Source organism: Humulus lupulus, chromosome 2, assembly GCF_963169125.1.
Source record: "Humulus lupulus chromosome 2, drHumLupu1.1, whole genome shotgun sequence".
NCBI lineage: Eukaryota > Viridiplantae > Streptophyta > Magnoliopsida > Rosales > Cannabaceae > Humulus > Humulus lupulus.
In genome coordinates this window covers 172,452,862-172,470,984 of record NC_084794.1, presented here as the reverse complement: position 1 = coordinate 172,470,984, position 18,123 = coordinate 172,452,862, and the positions used below count along the sequence as shown (strand labels likewise).

Sequence of the window (18,123 nt, the reverse complement as noted above, 5' to 3'; positions counted from 1 at the left end):
ACCAATATGAGATTAAGACCACATAGATAAACTTTAGAATTTTATGATATTTACTTAATATCATCAACATAATATCATACATATTCTATATATATATAATAATTCAATTAAATTATTTATTTCATTTAAAACATTTATCAACTACAATTGCTTTAAGGACACTATTCCCAACACTCACAGGCATACGAGCTCTGTGGAATAATGCTCTCAACCATTTCATCAATGTCGGAATTAAACCTCGACTCATGTTTGATAGGATAATACCATTATAGACTTTCTACAACAACTGTGTATACTTGTGCTCGTGACCTAAATCTAAAAAGCAATGCACTAGTCATTCATGTTGTAGTAAAAGAAGTCAGGTTTGACTTACCAGTAGTCCTTAGCAATATGTGGGATTTTCTTCTACTACAAGTCCCGTCCTCGATTAGCCAATACTGTAGTTAGCCATACATTACACTCAGATTAATTGTGGAGATTAATAATTATTAAGTTTTCTTTGGGCATTAAGATCAATATAGAAAATATTGAACTAGTACAACAATTCGTTATTGGTTTTTCAAACCTTCCCTCTAAGCCCTCGGGAACCTTAGAATCTTTAGAAATGTTAGACCCTAATTGCTTCCCAAGATTTATTCTATTCTCGACCCTAGTCGAGTTATCTAATTGTAGAGTACTAATGATGCACTATTTCAAGCTTTTTCTTAAGCTTCCATGGAGGTTTCCTTGAGGAAACAAGAGAGAGAGAGAGCAACGGAATTGAGAGGGAGAGAGAGGAGAGTGCTCTGAATTTTTTCAAAGATTTCCTTGAGGAAACAAGAGAGAGAGAGAGCAACGAAATTGAGAGGGAGAGAGAGGAGAGTGCTCTGATTTTTTTCAAAGCTTGATTGAAAGAAATGAGAGAGAGAGAGAGAGGGAGTAGGGTGGCTGCCAAGTGAGAGGAAGGGTGATGTGATGAGGGTTGGGGTGGAGTGGCTTCTTTGGCTCAACAAGTATCACATGACACTATTTAGAGTTGACCACAACATGTGATTAGCCTAATACACTTAGCCACTTCCTAATGAACCCTTAATTTCCCATTTTGATTTAAATAATTAACTTATAAACTTAAAACTATAGTGTATTCTCGGATTTTGGCTGAGTGCTTTTTGAAATATGCCTAAAAGTCCACTTAAGATGTTGAGCCCAAAAATAAGGCTCAATGGTGGTATAAATCTAAAGTCCATTAAAACATGATAAAAATGTAAATATAACTACCCAAAATGTCATTGAAGTTACCTTATAGCATTATTTGGAATTCATTTTAATTTCTTTACCCAAATAAGGCCAAATAAGCATTTTCTCTCAAAATACATATCAAGTCAATTAAATTTATAATAATGCCACATCTTAATTTGAACTTTGATTTTCAAATTGTAATACAACCCCAATATGATATATATTATGAGAGTAAATTCTCAATCCAAATTAATAAGTGAAAATAACACCTACTACCCAATTTAAGTTAACCTCTTTAATTTTTACCCACTTTTTAAAACTCTTAGATTAATACCCAAAATGTTACTGACTCTACCCATTATACCCCTTCTATTTCACAATTTTTTCTCCTCACACACATATCGTCTTCTCTCCACTACAGTTTATTTAAATGGGGAAGTAAATGACACGACAGAGGCAAAGATTGAGATTTTTACATTGGACTTCTAGTAGTATTTTAAGGGTAATATAGGAAATGTGTTTAAAAAAGTGGGTAATATTCAACTAAATATTATTAGTAGCTATTTTTAGTTAACTAATCATAAAACTGGGTATTTTTCAAGTTATCCCAATTAATATTACACCGAGCCCAAAATATGGGGCATTACATATAGGATGTATGACCTTATGCATTTTTTTAGTGAACAAACTTCATTGCGATAAAAAAAAACAATTTGCAAATTTCATAAAAAAAAAAGTCATATAAGGTGTTTTTTTTTTTTTTTTTTTAATTTTTTCATATCAACTTATCTATTAGTTGGCCTCAACTTCGGCCCACGGTACTATAAGGATGAGAAGGCCTTGCCAACAACCTAGTATCACTTGTCCTTATTGTTCTAAGAGCTCAAATGCTTAATCAAGTTCCTTTAATGGCAGAGACTCGATAAACAACCCTCCCTTTCCACTTCGATTGTCTTTTTTCTTCTTACACTCCATCATATTCATCTTTCTCTTTGATCCACCAAAATTTCTGCTTTTCTTATTCATCCCCGGTTGCATCTATCTCTTTGACCATTATTTTCTTCAACCAAAAAAACCCTTAAACCCCAAAATTCTCCGCTTGGGTCCTCCGGCCAACCCAGTTCACCGATTCTCTACTCTAAATATCTGTAATCCTGATCTCTATCAGGTATCTTATGTTACTTTTTATTGTTAATTTCTATGTATAATTTGCATTTGGTTTGCGAAGAAATTAAAAATGTAGTAAACATAGATTGTTGTAAGTGGAAATAATCCTGGCTAGCATTCTGTATAGGTAAAATTTAAGTCAATTTTTGGTAAAGTTGGTTTAGCAAAGGCTTCTTTTGTAATGAATGATACAATTATTTATTGGCTCTTATAATTTTTTTTCCTTAAATCATAATCTGGTGGCTGTTGAAAAATATTTGTTTGCTTCCAAGTTTGTGATTTATTTGCCTTTTGTTTTTCGGGGGAAAAAAGATATATTTATAGTAATGTAAATACACTGTTTTAACAATAGTTTTGTAAAGACTCGTTCATGTTTACTGGCTCCCATTGGACCCGTCATAGCTCCGTCCCTGGTTCCTCTGTTAATCCAAAGTGTCGTGTAAGGTTGAGAGGAAACATGTTGTTTCTTTAGGACTTCATGAATTATAACTTAGACATTAAAGACTTTGTTCCATTTATATTCGCATATTTTGTTAGCATCAAAAAATGGAGCATAAAGTTTATGGTTCTATATTCTTCAAAAGTCGCACTGCTGCGAGCTTGGAATTCTTAAAGCCGCGGAGAGGAAGGGGGAGGAGGTGTTATCAGACACACCATTTGGATATTCATCTGTGCTTTCTCGTTTTTAAGTGGCTGGCAATTGGTTTGAATCCACAGACGGTAAGCATATTGATAACCACAGTATATCATTTATAATTATTCTTTGGTTGTAGTACTTGGTTTAAAATATTTTGTAATGAGAGATATCAATTGTACAGGGAGGCAAAGAGGGTAATAATGGCAATGGCGGGCCCTGGACAGCTTAACGTCCATGAGTCCCCTTCATGGGGATCTAGAAGTGTTGATTGCTTTGAGAAGTTGGAACAAATTGGCGAGGGAACTTACGGGTGCACATTTTCTCTAATTTATCATTAGTAACTATTTTTCTGTGGCTGAAGTGTTATCAACTTTCTGATTAGTATACTATCTATAAAGATTACAATGTCGTTTACTTATGTTTAACATTGCAATTTGAAGTTGTTTTCTACTTTTGCTTTTATCTTGATAGCATTTTTTTTTTTTTGAATAGAAATGATAAGGTGTAAATTTTAAGTAGAGTGTCGGCTCATATTTAAACAGAGAGGCTTATGACTGTTTTTATCTATACGAGAATTAAGACCTTCAAGGCCTTTTTCATACACAATTAAACATCAATATATATAGCAGTGCTAATATATTCATCTCTGTGTTAAGCACGAGGATTCATCTCTGCATTTATAAGACAAGAACTTTTTTTAATGTAAATTTTCTTTCTCTGGCAATTAGTCTTTTGAACTTCATTAGTATTCTTGCTCAGATTATATGTCTTGTAAGCGGTTGTGAGTTCTAAAACATATACTTGAATTGCAGCCAAGTTTACATGGCAAGAGAAATAAAGACGGGAGAAATTGTTGCTTTGAAGAAAATACGAATGGATAATGAGAGAGAGGGAGTATGTAGCTTTTCTGTTTTTTTTAAGAGTTTGATTTGTTTATTTATTATTAAAGGGTAATACTATTTATTTCTTCACACCCTAGCTTTTTTTTATTTCTTTGTAATATGCCGCATGTGTAGCTACGTTCAATATTATATATATAAATATTTCATATTGTTGGAAGAGTTTCTAGCTGCTTGTCAGATATGAAAATGTCCCTGATATACATTATATTTCACTTGTCCTCAGTTCCCAATTACTGCCATTCGAGAAATCAAAATTCTAAAGAAGCTGCATCATGAAAATGTAATTAAATTGAAAGAGATTGTGACATCTCCAGGTATTTTTGTAATACTGAATTTTAACTTATATTTTTGTATTTTTTTTTGCAAGTATTCTTGTTTATGAAATATATTTTTTTTGGCAAGCAAATGTTTGACAATCACCCACTCCATCTTGGCATCTGAAATTCTGATATTGTTTGTCAGGTCCTGAGAAGGATGAGCAGGGGAAGCCAGGCAAGCACTTAATTGTATTGTAGCTTAGTTCTATTGATGTAGTTCTTCATTATGATATTTGTAGACCTTGCTTGTCTAAAGATTTAAAAGAGGTTGGAGACTTACATATTGTTTGTGTGGCTTGGAGCTGCAGACGGTAACAAGTATAAAGGGGGCATTTACATGGTTTTTGAATACATGGACCATGATTTAACAGGACTTGCTGATAGGCCTGGGATGAGATTTTCAGTTCCCCAGATTAAGGTACATTTAAAGGCTATTTATACTGAACTTCCTGATCTACTTATTATTAATTCATAACTACTCATGAAACCACTGATTTTTGTTGATGGCTATTGTTTTCACAGTGCTATATGAAGCAGCTATTGACAGGGCTACACTATTGTCATGTAAATCAAGTGCTTCACCGAGATATTAAAGGTTTATATAAAAGCAAACTGTTTTTGTCAATCTAACTTGTGATGTTTGTTGACAGATTAGAGAAAATCAAATCCTGTGATTTGATTATAGCTTGATTATAGCTGTAAATTTAAAGTTTCCTTATTTAGAATATTTGTAATTATCTTTGTGATCTGTATTTTAATCTGTAATTAAGGAGATTAGGTGTATAGACCCTATAAATAGAGCTGTATTTTTATTGATGAATATACAAAAAAGTAGAAATAAAAATTTCTCTTACAAACTTCTATATGGTATCAGAGCCGACGGCTCTTCCCTCTGTCCGATGACCTCCCATCTTCTCAGGCGACGTCCCTCGGTTCTCCTCTCAGTCCGGCAACACCCTCTCTGAATCGGGTGTTGTCCCAAGCCCTTGAACCAGTCCCTGTCAGCATTCGGCTCAGCTTCCAGGCGCTCAGGTGAAGTCCGACGCCCTTTCAGGCACTCAGGCAACGTTCGACGCACTTCTAGGCTCTTCAGCGAGGTCATTCTGCTCCTGCTCCAGACAGGCGCTCTGTCCAAGCTATTCTCCGTCCCTTCGTTTCCCCCGTGCGTCTCACTCAAGCCTCTATCTCCTTTCTTCAGCCTAAAGTTTTCTTTGTCCAGGCCCAAGCCCATTTTTCCTCGCATCTTTGCTTTGTCTCACCTCTTTCACACTAAAGCCCAGCTGATTTAGGCCCAAGGCTCATTTTTTTTTTTCAGAACTTGTTCAGTCGGTGGTTTATTGTCTCCAACAATGTTGACCAATGGAGATGTTTCTTCTCAAACCAGTGGGCCTACCCAAACTTCAGCCTAATCTCAGGCCCAAAATCAGTCCACTAGCTTTGTGGGCTCCATTTACAGTCATGATACCAGCTCTCTCCACATCACAACCCACAAACTTGATGGTAGAAATTATCTACAATGGGCACAGTCAGTAAAGTTGGTCATATGTGGGCGTGGAAAGCTTGGGTACCTTACTGGTGACCTTCCTGCCCCTCCTCTGACTGACTACACTTACAAGGTATGGCAGGCTGAAAATTCTAGTCCTTGCATGGCTTATTAATTCGATGGATCCAAAAATCAGTCGCAGGTATTTATTTTTTAAGACGACTAAGGAAGTCTGGGATGCTGCTAAGAAGATGTACTTTGATCTTGGGAATGCCTCTCAAATTTTTGAGATTCGTACCAAACTCAAAGAAATCAAGCAAGGTACTCAAACTGTTACCCAATATTTCTCAGACTTACAAGACCTGTGGCAGGAACTCGACTTGTATCTGGATACCACTCCTTTATGTGCTACTTGCACCACACTCCAGCACCAACAGTTAGAAAAGGAGCGGGTCTTTGAATTCCTTACTGGGTTGAACAATAATCTTGATGAAGTTCGAGGTTGTTTGGTCGATCGTTCTCCATTTCCTGACATTGAAGAAGCTTTCTCTGAGGTTAGACGTGAAGAAGCACGTCGTCGTGTCATGCTTACCACTCCAATATTGCCTGCCGTTGAAAGCTCTACCTTTGTCTCAAAATCTGGCCCACCGCCATTTGCCAGATCCAATCCTGACCCTCGACCTAATTGTAAGGGGGAACGACCTTGGTGTGATCACTGTCAACGTCATGGCCACACTTGCTCCACTCGTTGGTAAATTCATGGAAAACCACCAAACTGGACTCCTCGTCGCCAGCATGACAAAAAGGCCTTTCAGACTCGGACTGCGGATGGTCCGAATACAAACACTCCTGCTGCCCCTTCATTCAGTCAGGAACAACTTGAACAATTATACGCGCTCTTTAATCAATCCTCCATGAAACCCAAGTCTAGTTCTGAATCTCATAGTGCATTTGTTGCACATTCTGTTAATTTTTCTTCTGCTTTCCAAACACCATGGATCATCGATTTTGGCGCAACTGATCACATGACAGGTTTATCTCACTTGTTTAATTCCTATTATCCCTGCTATACTCCTTCTAGTGTTAAGATTGCAGATGGAACTCACTCACCTATTGTCGGAATTGGCACCATAAAATTGTCTTCTGCATTACTTCTTAAATCAGTTCTTCACGCTCCTTCATTAAAATGCAATTTAATCTCTGTTCAGAATTTGACATATGATAATCACTGTCTTGCTAAATTTGTCTCCAATTCTTGTCACTTTCAGGATCTATCATTGGGGAGGATGATTGGCAGTGCTAGGATTCGTGACAGACTTTATTTCTTTCAACATCCGCCCCAAGAGCAGCCTCTGTTACATTGTTTGACTTCAAGTTCTATGTCTAATTCTGTCTTTGATTCAAATTCTCGAACAATTATGTTATGGCATTGTCGACTTGGACATCCAAGTTTTTTATATTTAAAACACTTGTTTCCATCTTTGTTTATCAATAAAAAGGTTGTTGATTTTCAATGTGATATTTGCCAAATTGCTAAACATACTCGTGTTTTGTTTCCTCCAAAACTATATACACCATCCAGCCCCTTTTCTCTGGTTCACAGTGACTTGTGGAGTCCGTCAAAGGTCACTACCTCCTCTGGTAAGCGTTGGTTTATCACATTCATTGATGATCATACGTGAATCACTTGGGTTTATCTACTTAGGCACAAATCTGAAACCTGCCAAGTCTTCCAAAATTTCCACAAAATGATCCAAACACAGTACCAAAAGTCTATTCGGACACTTCGTACCGATAATGGTACTGAATATTTTAATTCCACCCTCGGTCTATCTTCTACAAAATGGGATTGTTCATCAAAGTTCGTGTGTAGATACTCCGCAACAGAATGACGTAGCCGAAAGAAAAAATCGCCATCTCTTAGAAGTGGCTCGTGCCATTATGTTCAATATGCATGTTCCAAAATATCTTTGGGGCGACGATGTCCTTACTGCCACTTATCTCATTAATCGCCTTCCCAGTAGGCCCCTTAAGTTCAAAACGCCATACTCCATTTTTCTGTCTCTCAACCCTCACACTTCCATCAATACCCTTTCAGTCAAGGTTTTTGGTTGTATTGCCTTTGTCCACGTCCACTCCCAACTTCGGAGTAAACTAGATCCTCGTGCCATAAAAACAGTTTTTCTAGGATATTCCTCTGCATAGAAGGGCTACCATTGTTATTGTCCTTTCAGCAAGAAATCCTACACCTCACGGGATGTCACTTTTTTTGAAAATTCTCCTTCACTCCCACCTCGCTTCAGGGGGATCACATCCTTCAAGAGCAAGAAGCTCAATGGTAGTGGGGTTTACAAATACCCCTAGATACTTCATTCCCTTTAGAGCCAGATACTCCTCCTCAAGATCGCCCATCTTCTACTTCTCACATAAACAAAGAAATACGGGTGTATACCAAAAGAGAAAGAAGTAAACAAGTAACGAATTCATATCACAGTCAAGAATTCAATCCAGTAATAGAACCTCTTCCCTCAGATGATGCAGGTAAACTTCCCCTCAATACTCAGCCGGATCTAGATATTCCTATTGCATTAAGGAAAGGAACTCGATCTTATACCCAGCACCCTATTTCAAAATTCATCTCTTATGCAAAATTATCATGTCCATTTAGAGCTTTTACCTCTAGTCTGTCAAATGTTGTGATTCCCAGGAATATTAGTGAAGCACTTGGTACTCCTCAATGGAAGACAGCTGTTCTCGAAGAAATAAAAGCCCTTGAGCAGAATGGAACTTGGAGACTGGTGGAGTTACCACCAGACAAGAAAGTAATAGGGTGCAAATCGGTATTCACAGTCAAATACAATGCAAATGGATCTATTGAGAGGTACAAAGCACGTTTAGTTGCCAAAGGTTTTACGCAAACCTATGGAATTGACTACACTGAAACCTTCACCCCAGTTGCCAAACTCAATACTATCAAAGTATTGCTCTCGCTAGCAATCAACTTGGATTGGGAGTTACATCAACTTGATGTAAAAAATGCATTCTTGAATGGAGAACTGGAAGAAGAAGTATACATGTGCATTCTTGAATGGAGGAAGAAGAAGTATACATGAGTCAGCCCCTGGTTTTGAAGAATCTCCCAATACAATGAAAGTATGCAAGCTAAACAAATCTCTCTATGGTCTAAAACAATCTCCTCGAGCATGGTTCAATCGATTCCTGAAAGCAGTCAAGGGACTCGGATACATGCAAGGCAAATAGATCATACCCTCTTTATCAAACACTCAGAAACTGGAAAAATGTCAGTACTGATTGTGTATGTTGATGATATCATTGTCACTGACAACCACACTGAAGAAATGATTTTGATCAAAGAAATGTTGGCAAAAGAATTTGAAGTCAAGGATCTTGGCGCACTCAGGTATTTTCTAGGAATGGAATTTGCTAGGAGCAAAAGAGGAATTTCAGTTTCTCAAAGAAAATACACTCTTGATCTCCTAAATGAAACAGGAATGCTTGGCAGTAAACCCAGCAAAACTCCAATTGAGCTCGGAGACATGAGAAAAATGTTTGAAGGAAGTTCAGTTGACAAAGGAAGGTACCAATAGCTAGTCGGGAAGCTTATCTATCTCTCACATACCGGACTTGATATTGCTTTTGCAGTAAGTTTGGTCAGTCAATATATGCATGATCTATGTCAAGGACATCTCAATGCAGTATATAGAATTCTGAGGTATTTAAAGCAAACACCAGGGAAAGGTCTTTTCTTCAAAAAGACAACTGAGAGGAAGGTCGAAGTATTCACAGCTGCAGATTGGGCAGGGATAGTTGATGATAGAAAGTCTACTTCTGGGTATTGCACACTTATATGAGGAAATGTGGTGACATGGCGGAGTAAAAAACAAACAGTGGTTGCAAGAAGTAGTGCAGAAGCCGAGTATAGAGCCATGACCTATAGAGTGTGCGAAGCAATATGGATTAGACGCCTATTAGGAGAATTGAAGATTGAATATGAATCCCCCATTCAGTTCTACTGTGATAATCAGCTACCATCAATATTGTACATAACCCTATACATCATGATAGAACTAACCACGTTGAAGTGGACCGACACTTTATTAAAGAGAAGATTGATGGAGGAGCTATCAGGCATCAAATATGTACTGACAGATCACCAGTTGGCTGATATTTTCACAAAAGGGTTATCCGAACGAGTCTTTGATTTTCTAGTAAACAAGCTTGGACTCATCAATATCTAGAGTCCAGCTTGAGGGGGAGTGTTGTAAGATTAGAGAAAATCAAATCTTGTGATTTGATTATAGCTGTAAATTTATAGTTTCCTTATTTAGAACATTTGTAATTATCTTTGTGATCTGTATTTTATTCTGTAATTAAGGAGGTTAGGTGTATAAACCCTATAAATAGAGCTGTATTTTTACTGATGAATATACAGAAAAGTAGAAATAAAAATTTCTCTTACAAACTTCTATAATGTTATTGTGCTTCAATGGTGTTTTTTGTTTGTGCTGCAGGCTCTAACCTTCTTATAGATAATGAAGGTAATCTGAAGCTTGCTGATTTTGGACTTGCTCGTTCATTCTCAAATGATCATAATGCAAATCTTACAAATCGTGTTATTACCTTATGGTATAGGTAATCATTGCACTCACCTTTCGAGAGTTCTGATTTAATTTGTATTGGCTCTTGTCTTTCAAGTTTGTTTGCTCAATATAGTAACCTGACCAAAATTGCCACTTGAGGTTAGCTTCAGTGGTTGCGTGGATGGTTGTGCGAGTGTACTCAGGTTTAAAGTCCAATTAAATTGTCACTTATTAAAAAGAAAGGAACCCGACCAAAATGACAATAATGTACATTTAAAAGGAACTAATCTATATTCAGCTGTGCTTTGCCCTGTTTTTTTACTTTTGCACAGACCTCCGGAGTTGCTGCTTGGGACAACAAAGTATGGTCCGGCTGTTGATATGTGGTCTGTCGGCTGTATCTTTGCAGAACTTCTCCATGGGAAGCCTATTTTTCCTGGAAAAGATGAGGTAAGTATTACTTCTTTATTTTGTTTTTGTTTTTATTTGGATGTCATAATTTTTGTTACAGGCTCAAATAAAATGGTGAATGGTTGGATGTATCAACAAACAATTTGGAATGTTGTATACCTATATGAAGTCTATGTGTATGTAATTTGGAAGTTCTTATTATAAAATGTTAGTCTGAGCCTCGGCCTTGGCTCGAGTACTTTTTTGGGTGGAAATGACTAAATTGAATCTATTAAATTGTTAATTTATTAATTTGAAATGGTGTGTCTTGGTCAATGGTTGGGAAAGGTCAATTGTATTGGAAGCATTTAGGTCCTTAGATGTTAACTGTTTTCTCAAACATGATCTAGAGCTGCTGACTGCCTATAGATGTACCATTTTCACAAACATGATGTAGAGATGCAGCTATTTTTTTCTTCTCCTTGTAAAAGAGCAAGTCTTTAGCTTTACATGTCCCAGATATTTTCTTCTTGGGTGCTCTTCTCTATATATTGGTTTATCATTGTGAACAACATTCTAACTTTTTTAATATTTTAGTGCAAACACAACCAATTTGGTAGGTTTCTGGGATGGATGCTAAAATATTCTAAAACAATTATTCTGATTTATTGGAACAGAATAATATCTTTTAAATGTAATTTACTACAAAATCTTTCAAAAAATCAGGAAACAATTAAAGTCATATTTCTCTGATTTTAAACGTGATTCTCAATGTTGTGAATTTTCTGTTTTTGTGTTTTTGGTATATAGTTTAAGCATTTATGGTGACATTGTTTTATTCAAGAAAGGTTGTGGAAACTAATGTAATTATTCTCTTCGTTTGTAATCATTGTAGCCAGAGCAGTTAAATAAGATCTTTGAGTTATGTGGAGCTCCAGATGAGGTTAATTGGCCTGGGGTTTCTAAAATTCCCTGGTATAACAACTTCAAGCCTACAAGACCATTGAAGAGACGTCTCAGGGAGGTTTTCAGACAGTAAGTGATTCATGAGGACCTACCTAATAATATATGCTAGAATCTTTTGTCTCATTGTAGGGTAATAGGATTCATGTCATGTGTACGTATTAGTCTTCAGTGCATGCTATGGAGTTATTGTAAGTTGTGAATTTTTATTCTTCTATATATCTTAGTTTAGCTTACATTTTTTTTCTATGTTGTAGATTTGACCGCCATGCTTTGGAGTTGTTGGAAAGGATGCTTACGCTTGATCCTTCTCAGGTTTGTCTTTATGTTCATAATTTCTGAGATATAATATATTATTAACATAAATTCTTCATTTTAGGTGGTGTTTCTACTCATGCTTGGTTCTTATGTTGATATATTGTTTATCTGTTTGGGTTGTACTCAAATCATGCAATGAATGGTTGTGAGACCTCAAACTGAAACAATGCACAAGTATCCTTTGAATGAAATGTCTGATTCCTATAAATAATGATGATGATCATGATATCACCTTTTTTTTTTTTGCAAAAAAGGCTATGTTAATGAATTTTCTGCAAATAGCTTTCCCAACAACACTTAATACCTACTCGACACCTTGTTATTTGCATACTTGCATTGCATGACATGGTGTTGAGTGTGTCGAGAATGTTATTTTGCAAAGAGTTTATAATATGATTATTTTGCCTGTGATGTTTTAAAATGTTTATTTTCATCAATTTTTCATAATTAATATAATAGTAATAAATACTTTTTTTTCCTAATTTTTTCCTGGGAATAATTACAAAATATTTACTTTAGTCTCTATGTTGTACCGGTGTAATCATTAAAAAAAACAGGTTTGCTATTCTGTTTTTAAGCTCTGTCTCCACATTTAAATTGTCTTTACATTTATATTTTTTCGTTCTAGTCCCTCTCTTCTTGTTTTCTCTTTTCTACTCAGATTATGGGAGAATGAGGGGAAATATTTTAGGTGAGACTGAAGATAGATAAACTCAACCGAGGAAATGGAATGAGGGGAGAAAGTAAACACAGAGCAAGTAAAAGTATAGATAATTAGAGAAGCGATATTATTATATGGAGAGAGAAATTAAAGGGGGATGAGAGATAAATTGGAGAAGGAAAGGCAAGCGAGAATACAGGAGAGAGTTTAGAGTGAAAATGTGAAAAAAAAAAGTCAAGAGAGACATTGGTGGGAGAGAAATTAAAGATGGCGAGAGAGAAAGATAGTATAGGACTGTATGTCTCTACGTATAATATATGACTATCTACAACATGCAAAGCAATGGTCAAAAGATATTTACTTTTTTTTGTTTATGAAAAACAAAATCCAAAAGTGAATTCAAGCTAGTTCTTTAAAAAGAAAATTAAAGAAGAAAAAAAGAAGGAAAATTTCTCAGCCAGTGTATACCCATCTTCACTTTCAGAAAGCGACAATTCCAAATTCTTCTCTCCATATGGCGGGAGTTGTCCCCCATTGTTTATTCAGTTTTAGTCCACATGTAGAATATTACTTTTATTTTGGCTCCTTGTTAAAAAAGTGAGAATGATTCTAACTTGTTTTCTTCAATATATGAAGAGAATAGCTGCTAAGGACGCCCTTGATGCTGAATATTTCTGGACTGATCCATTACCCTGTGATCCTAAGAGGTTACACCATTGTTTTTTTTTTTTTTATATACTTTATTGCCTTATGGGAGGTGAGGTAAAATACCTTTAAATAAACTATTTTCTGGTGCATATATACAGTTTGCCAAAATATGAGTCATCTCATGAGTTCCAAACAAAAAAGAAACGGCAGCAGCAACGGCAACACGAAGAAACAGCAAAACGTCAAAAGCTGCAGCACCCACAACAGCATGGCCGCCTCCCTCCTATACAGCAGTCTGGTCAGGCCCATGCCCAGATGCGTCCAGGACCAAACCAGCCAATGCACGGTTCTCAGCCCACTGTTGCTGCGGGACCTAGCCATCATTATGGAAAGTCTCGAGGACCCTCTGGAGGGCCAGGTAGATACCCATCGAGCAGCAACCCTGGTGGGGGATATTCTCACCAAAATCGTGGAGGTCAAGTTGGTGGTGCTGGGGGTGGTGGTTACGGCAGTGGACCATATCCTCCGCAAGGCCGTGGTGCACCCTATGGTTCTAGTGGCATGCCTGGTGGTGCTGGACCCCGGGGTGGTGGGGGTAGTGGTTATGGAGTTGGCGGTCCAAACTATCCACAAAATGGTCCTTATGGTGGTTCTGCTGCAGGTCGTGGTTCAAACATGATGGGTGGAAATCGCAATCAGCAGTATAATTGGCAGCAGTAGTTGGTTTTGATTGAGTTTAAACGGCAGTAGTGCAATAACTTGAGCCATAAGAAAGGGAAAAGATCTCCGCGAATGAAAGCTCTCGGGATTTGCACTCAAGTTATTCAACCATTGATTAATTTAGAAGTATGCAATGTTAGAAAGTAGCTTGCCTAAAATCTCTAGTATTAATACAAAGAAAAATCTTGAACGTTATTTATATTTATCGATTAAAGACAAAAATATCCTTTATACGGATTTACTTTTTTATCTTTCATTTTTATGATATATACTTTTATTTGTCGATTACACTGTTTTCTTCGATTACCCTTCCGTACACAAATGCTCCCGCAACCACCATTGTCGAAGACATTGAGCTCCAAATCCAACCTAATAATCACACAACCCAATAAAAAACAAACCAGGAAACAATAAATTTACAAGTTGAAGTGATTATAAACAAAAACAACAAATTTATAGTTATCCTTTAATTAGTCTTTTTTTGGGTTTAAATTCTTAGTCTTCCAACAAGGGAGTGTGGTACATATTCGTATGTTGTTTTTGTTAATTATATTAATTTTATATACTAATTTCTATTCTATGGCTGATGGAAAGAGGATCCCAATCTTCTTGTTGCTATTATGTCTTTGTTTTGTTATGTTATTTTGGAATGAGAATTCCTAGTTTTAGTTTTGTCTTGTGCCACTTGTTGGCTTTGGCTTTGTGTTGTTATGTTAATTATGTTATGTTAAGGTTCTATTAATTTTGGAAGCCATTAAGGCAGAAGCTCTTGCTCTCTAGTGATGCTGAACTGGGCTTAATCTCTAGGACTCTCAGTTAAGAAAGTGTCTTTAGATTCTCTTTTGAATAACATAATGTTTATTAGAATGAATTGAGTGTAACTTTTATTGATATTAAAATTTTATTGTCTAATATTATGATGACATCTTTTTCATTTTGGTCGCAAATTTAATATTGTGGCTCATAGATTAGATAAACATGCTATTTTGGCTAGGAAAAATTACATAAATCACAGTATTTTACAAAATAATCCGTTTTATATGGTGAAAATGATTTTAAAAGTACAACATTCCACTATTCCTTCCCTTCTTCCCAGGATTGGTATTAGGACATTTTCCTCTTCTATTTTTTTTTTGACAAAACATTTTCCTCTTCTATTTTTTTTGACAAAACATTTTTCTCATCTATTAAGACCTTTAACTTTAACTAAAATATTGTTTTTATTATAATAATATAAAACATCATTAATTGATGTAATTTAATTATATTGATATTATATAATAATATTCAATCATTTTCTTTTCAATTTTTTTTATTTTTATATATTTAAATGAATGTATTATTAATATTAAACAAATATTTATGCTTGCATAAATTATTATATTTTTAATAAATGTTTACCGAGATTTTCGGAAACCACACTAATGAATATTAGCTAAGAATAAAGATATAGAATGTAGAAGATTAATACAGGATTTTTACGTGGTTGAGGCGTTAATAAGCCTTAGTCCACGAGTCAGTTGTATTAGAGTTTGGAAAGTCTTTTACAATGAAGTTTCTCTCTATTTTTTGACAGAGTAACTGTATATCAGTCGAAGAGAGATATATATTTTTTTCAGTGTTCTATCGCCTGTATTTATAGGCCCATGGGAACACTGGATCTGGGCCGGGTATGACCCGGGCCCATCAAAGATGTGAATGCTCTTGGCTTCTCTGGTGGAAGCCCAATAGAAAAGATAAAACATACATAAATTCAAGACTAGTTAAGGCCCAGCAGGGCGGCCCAAGAACTATGTTTCGCCCGACAAAACGGTGCTTTTGGTCTGGACACTTCGAGTTATGAGGCTGATTTAGGGGACCAAACCAGTCAGAGTACTTGTTAGTGCAGGTCTGAAATAGTGGCGTGCAATCCCGAGGTGGCCTTTTTCGCAGGTGAAAAGTGGGGACAATCCCCACGCATTGTGGGGCGGCTTCAGGGTCATGGATGCTTTTCCTTGCCAAACAGAAAGAACCTGATCCGGGTTCGTTTACCTTTGTCCCTCTTCGTTTACCACAGGCCCGAACCGTTTACCAAGATCCGGGACCGTTTTACGTGTACTTCAGCTTGGATCCGAGCTCTGTACGTCTCCTGGACAACTGTCCTGGATCACCATCCCGGACACCGTCTGGGCCAAAAATCGCACTAGGGCCGCGCCCCTTGGATATTCCCATGCCAAGCGGGCTTGGGCCGGGCCTACATTTGAATGCCAAGGCCATGGGCCTGGACCACCGTCCCGGGCCCACGTCAGGAAATGGGGATAACATTTACCCCCCAAGCCTTCGCCTGGGGCCGCCAGGTGGAGGCTTGCCTTGCTCCCAGACGCCCCACGGTCGTCTTCCCAGTTCCTGCTTGAACTCGTGGGTCCATGACACAAGGCAGTGACGTTGGTCGTATATTGGCCTAGACCATTTACCAGTGTCCGGGTACATTTACCTAAGTCCCGCTTCGTGGCAGGGGAACACGTGTCACCAGGTGATTGCTGCATGGATGGGTCTCGACCTTGAAAGGTCACCTAGCCACCTCAAGGGTCGCTAGGCCTAGGCTGGTGTGTCAGCACAGATCTCGAAGCGTCCCATCTGCACGGGGGTCCATCATTAATACTTCTGGGTTGATGTGGATCGTAGGATGGGGCGACCTTTGGCATCCGCCCCTCCTGGGCCGTTAGATCTGAGGTGGCGAGGATCCAGCTTGAGAGGGCTCATAAATGCCCCTGCCTGACTTTGGACTGTTCGATGGGGAGATACATGTCCGTAGGATCAGAGGCAAGGATTTGGGCCTTTATAAATACCCCACAGGCGCTCATTTGACATTTTTACACTCTCGTGCCATTCCAAGAACTACTAAGCTTTGCCTAAGCTTTGCATGTCCGATATCGCTGGCGACATCCACCGTTGCTTGCTAACTCTACGCCGTCGTCTATTCCCCATGGCCCCAGCGTCTGCCCATCCGCCTGAGAACACGTCCTGGGTCTATCCTATCGACGAATTGCTGAACCGGCTTCACCATTTCAAGAACGAAGTTCTGCCGCTCTTACCGTCGGACAACCACCATCTTCTACGGCCATCAACTCACAGTAAGTCCTTCTGACCTTCTTGATGAATATATGAACTTAGGCTGTTCTTTTAATTCGCATGTTTAGGCTGCTAGACCTTGATTATGTTTAGGAGTTGTTAGGAAGGTCGCCTGGTTCGGGTTGCTCTTTATCCGGATGCCTCCCGGACAGATGGCGGAGCCTTAGTAGCTCTTTTTTTGTTCCTGATCGGGGTCTTGTGGTTCCTTGGTGATCCCGGACCCAATCCGCAGGGGCTCCAAGTAGTTCTTAGGAGACCCCCCGTACCTTAACCGACTTCCTTGGGTTTAGGTACTGACTGCTTGGCTTTCTTTCTTTGTTCCCAGATCATCAACTATGGCAACGGGCGTCACTCTCCATTTCGAGGAAGAAGTCAACAGGGCCTCAATTGTCATCTCTGGGTCCTGGACATCCAAGGGTAACAGGTGGGAAATGGACATGGTGCCCAACCTGTTCTGGAATTACCGGATGATGTACCTCCTGAAGAAGCATCTGGGCATAGAATCCACCCCCGGACTCTTCCACAACCGCATGCCCAGGATTGAGGAGCGGGTGCACGCGTCCGTAGAGGGATTCGGGGCCTGGAGTGCCGGCCACATCAGCGCGGGGGCCACGCTCCCGCTCCACGACTACTTCGTGCGATTCCTGACGTACGTGGGGATCGCGCCGTTCCAACTCCTGCCGCAAGCGTACCGGCTACTCGCGGGATGGCGAGTGTTCTGCATCGCGCAGGAGATCGCGGAGCCGACCCCTACGGAAGTCTTATATTTCTACAAGTTGGAGCCGCAGGTCAACGTCAAGGACAAGACCTTGGACGACTTCTACAGACTGAAGCCGCGAAGTAGCTACCCTGCTCCCACCAGCTCCTGGAAGCATCCCCCGGACGTCCGTCATAACTGGTTTATGACGTCCGGGTTCCTCGTGGAGAAGAACCCTACACTGCTGCTGGATTTCCAGCGAGTGGGTAAGTGCTTCCCCGATCCTTTTT

General features: G+C 38.4%; 1 protein-coding gene across 3 annotated transcripts; it reads left to right on the top strand.

Annotated features, from left to right (window-relative positions):
• The first annotated feature begins 2,069 nt into the window (after positions 1-2,069).
• Positions 2,070-14,326, top strand: LOC133818720 (cyclin-dependent kinase C-2-like). Of its 3 annotated transcripts, none has more exons than XM_062251750.1 (15): positions 2,070-2,386; positions 2,970-3,105; positions 3,204-3,332; positions 3,679-3,724; positions 3,835-3,916; positions 4,148-4,238; positions 4,387-4,416; positions 4,550-4,659; positions 4,764-4,836; positions 10,257-10,377; positions 10,658-10,775; positions 11,611-11,750; positions 11,936-11,993; positions 13,294-13,364; positions 13,464-14,326. In XM_062251750.1, exons 3-15 carry the CDS (start codon positions 3,257-3,259, stop codon positions 14,023-14,025), a joined length of 1,578 nt encoding a protein of 525 aa, XP_062107734.1. In that variant the 5' UTR covers positions 2,070-2,386; positions 2,970-3,105; positions 3,204-3,256; the 3' UTR covers positions 14,026-14,326. The 3 variants fall into 3 exon arrangements, with proteins under 3 accessions (XP_062107734.1, XP_062107735.1, XP_062107736.1); XM_062251751.1 differs by having other exon boundaries at positions 2,923-3,105; XM_062251752.1 differs by lacking the exon at positions 3,679-3,724 and having other exon boundaries at positions 2,071-2,386.
• The last annotated feature ends 3,797 nt before the right edge of the window (positions 14,327-18,123 follow it).

Bases quoted from the DNA above. Each gene is read 5' to 3' on its own strand.
- LOC133818720 (XM_062251750.1), top strand. From the start codon at position 3,257: ATGAGTCCCCTTCATGGGGATCTAGAAGTGTTGATTGCTTTGAGAAGT. The intron at 4,417-4,549 runs GCAAGCACTTAA...TTGGAGCTGCAG, and splicing joins GGATGAGCAGGGGAAGCCAG to ACGGTAACAAGTATAAAGGG. The intron at 10,776-11,610 runs GTAAGTATTACT...TAATCATTGTAG, and splicing joins TTTTTCCTGGAAAAGATGAG to CCAGAGCAGTTAAATAAGAT.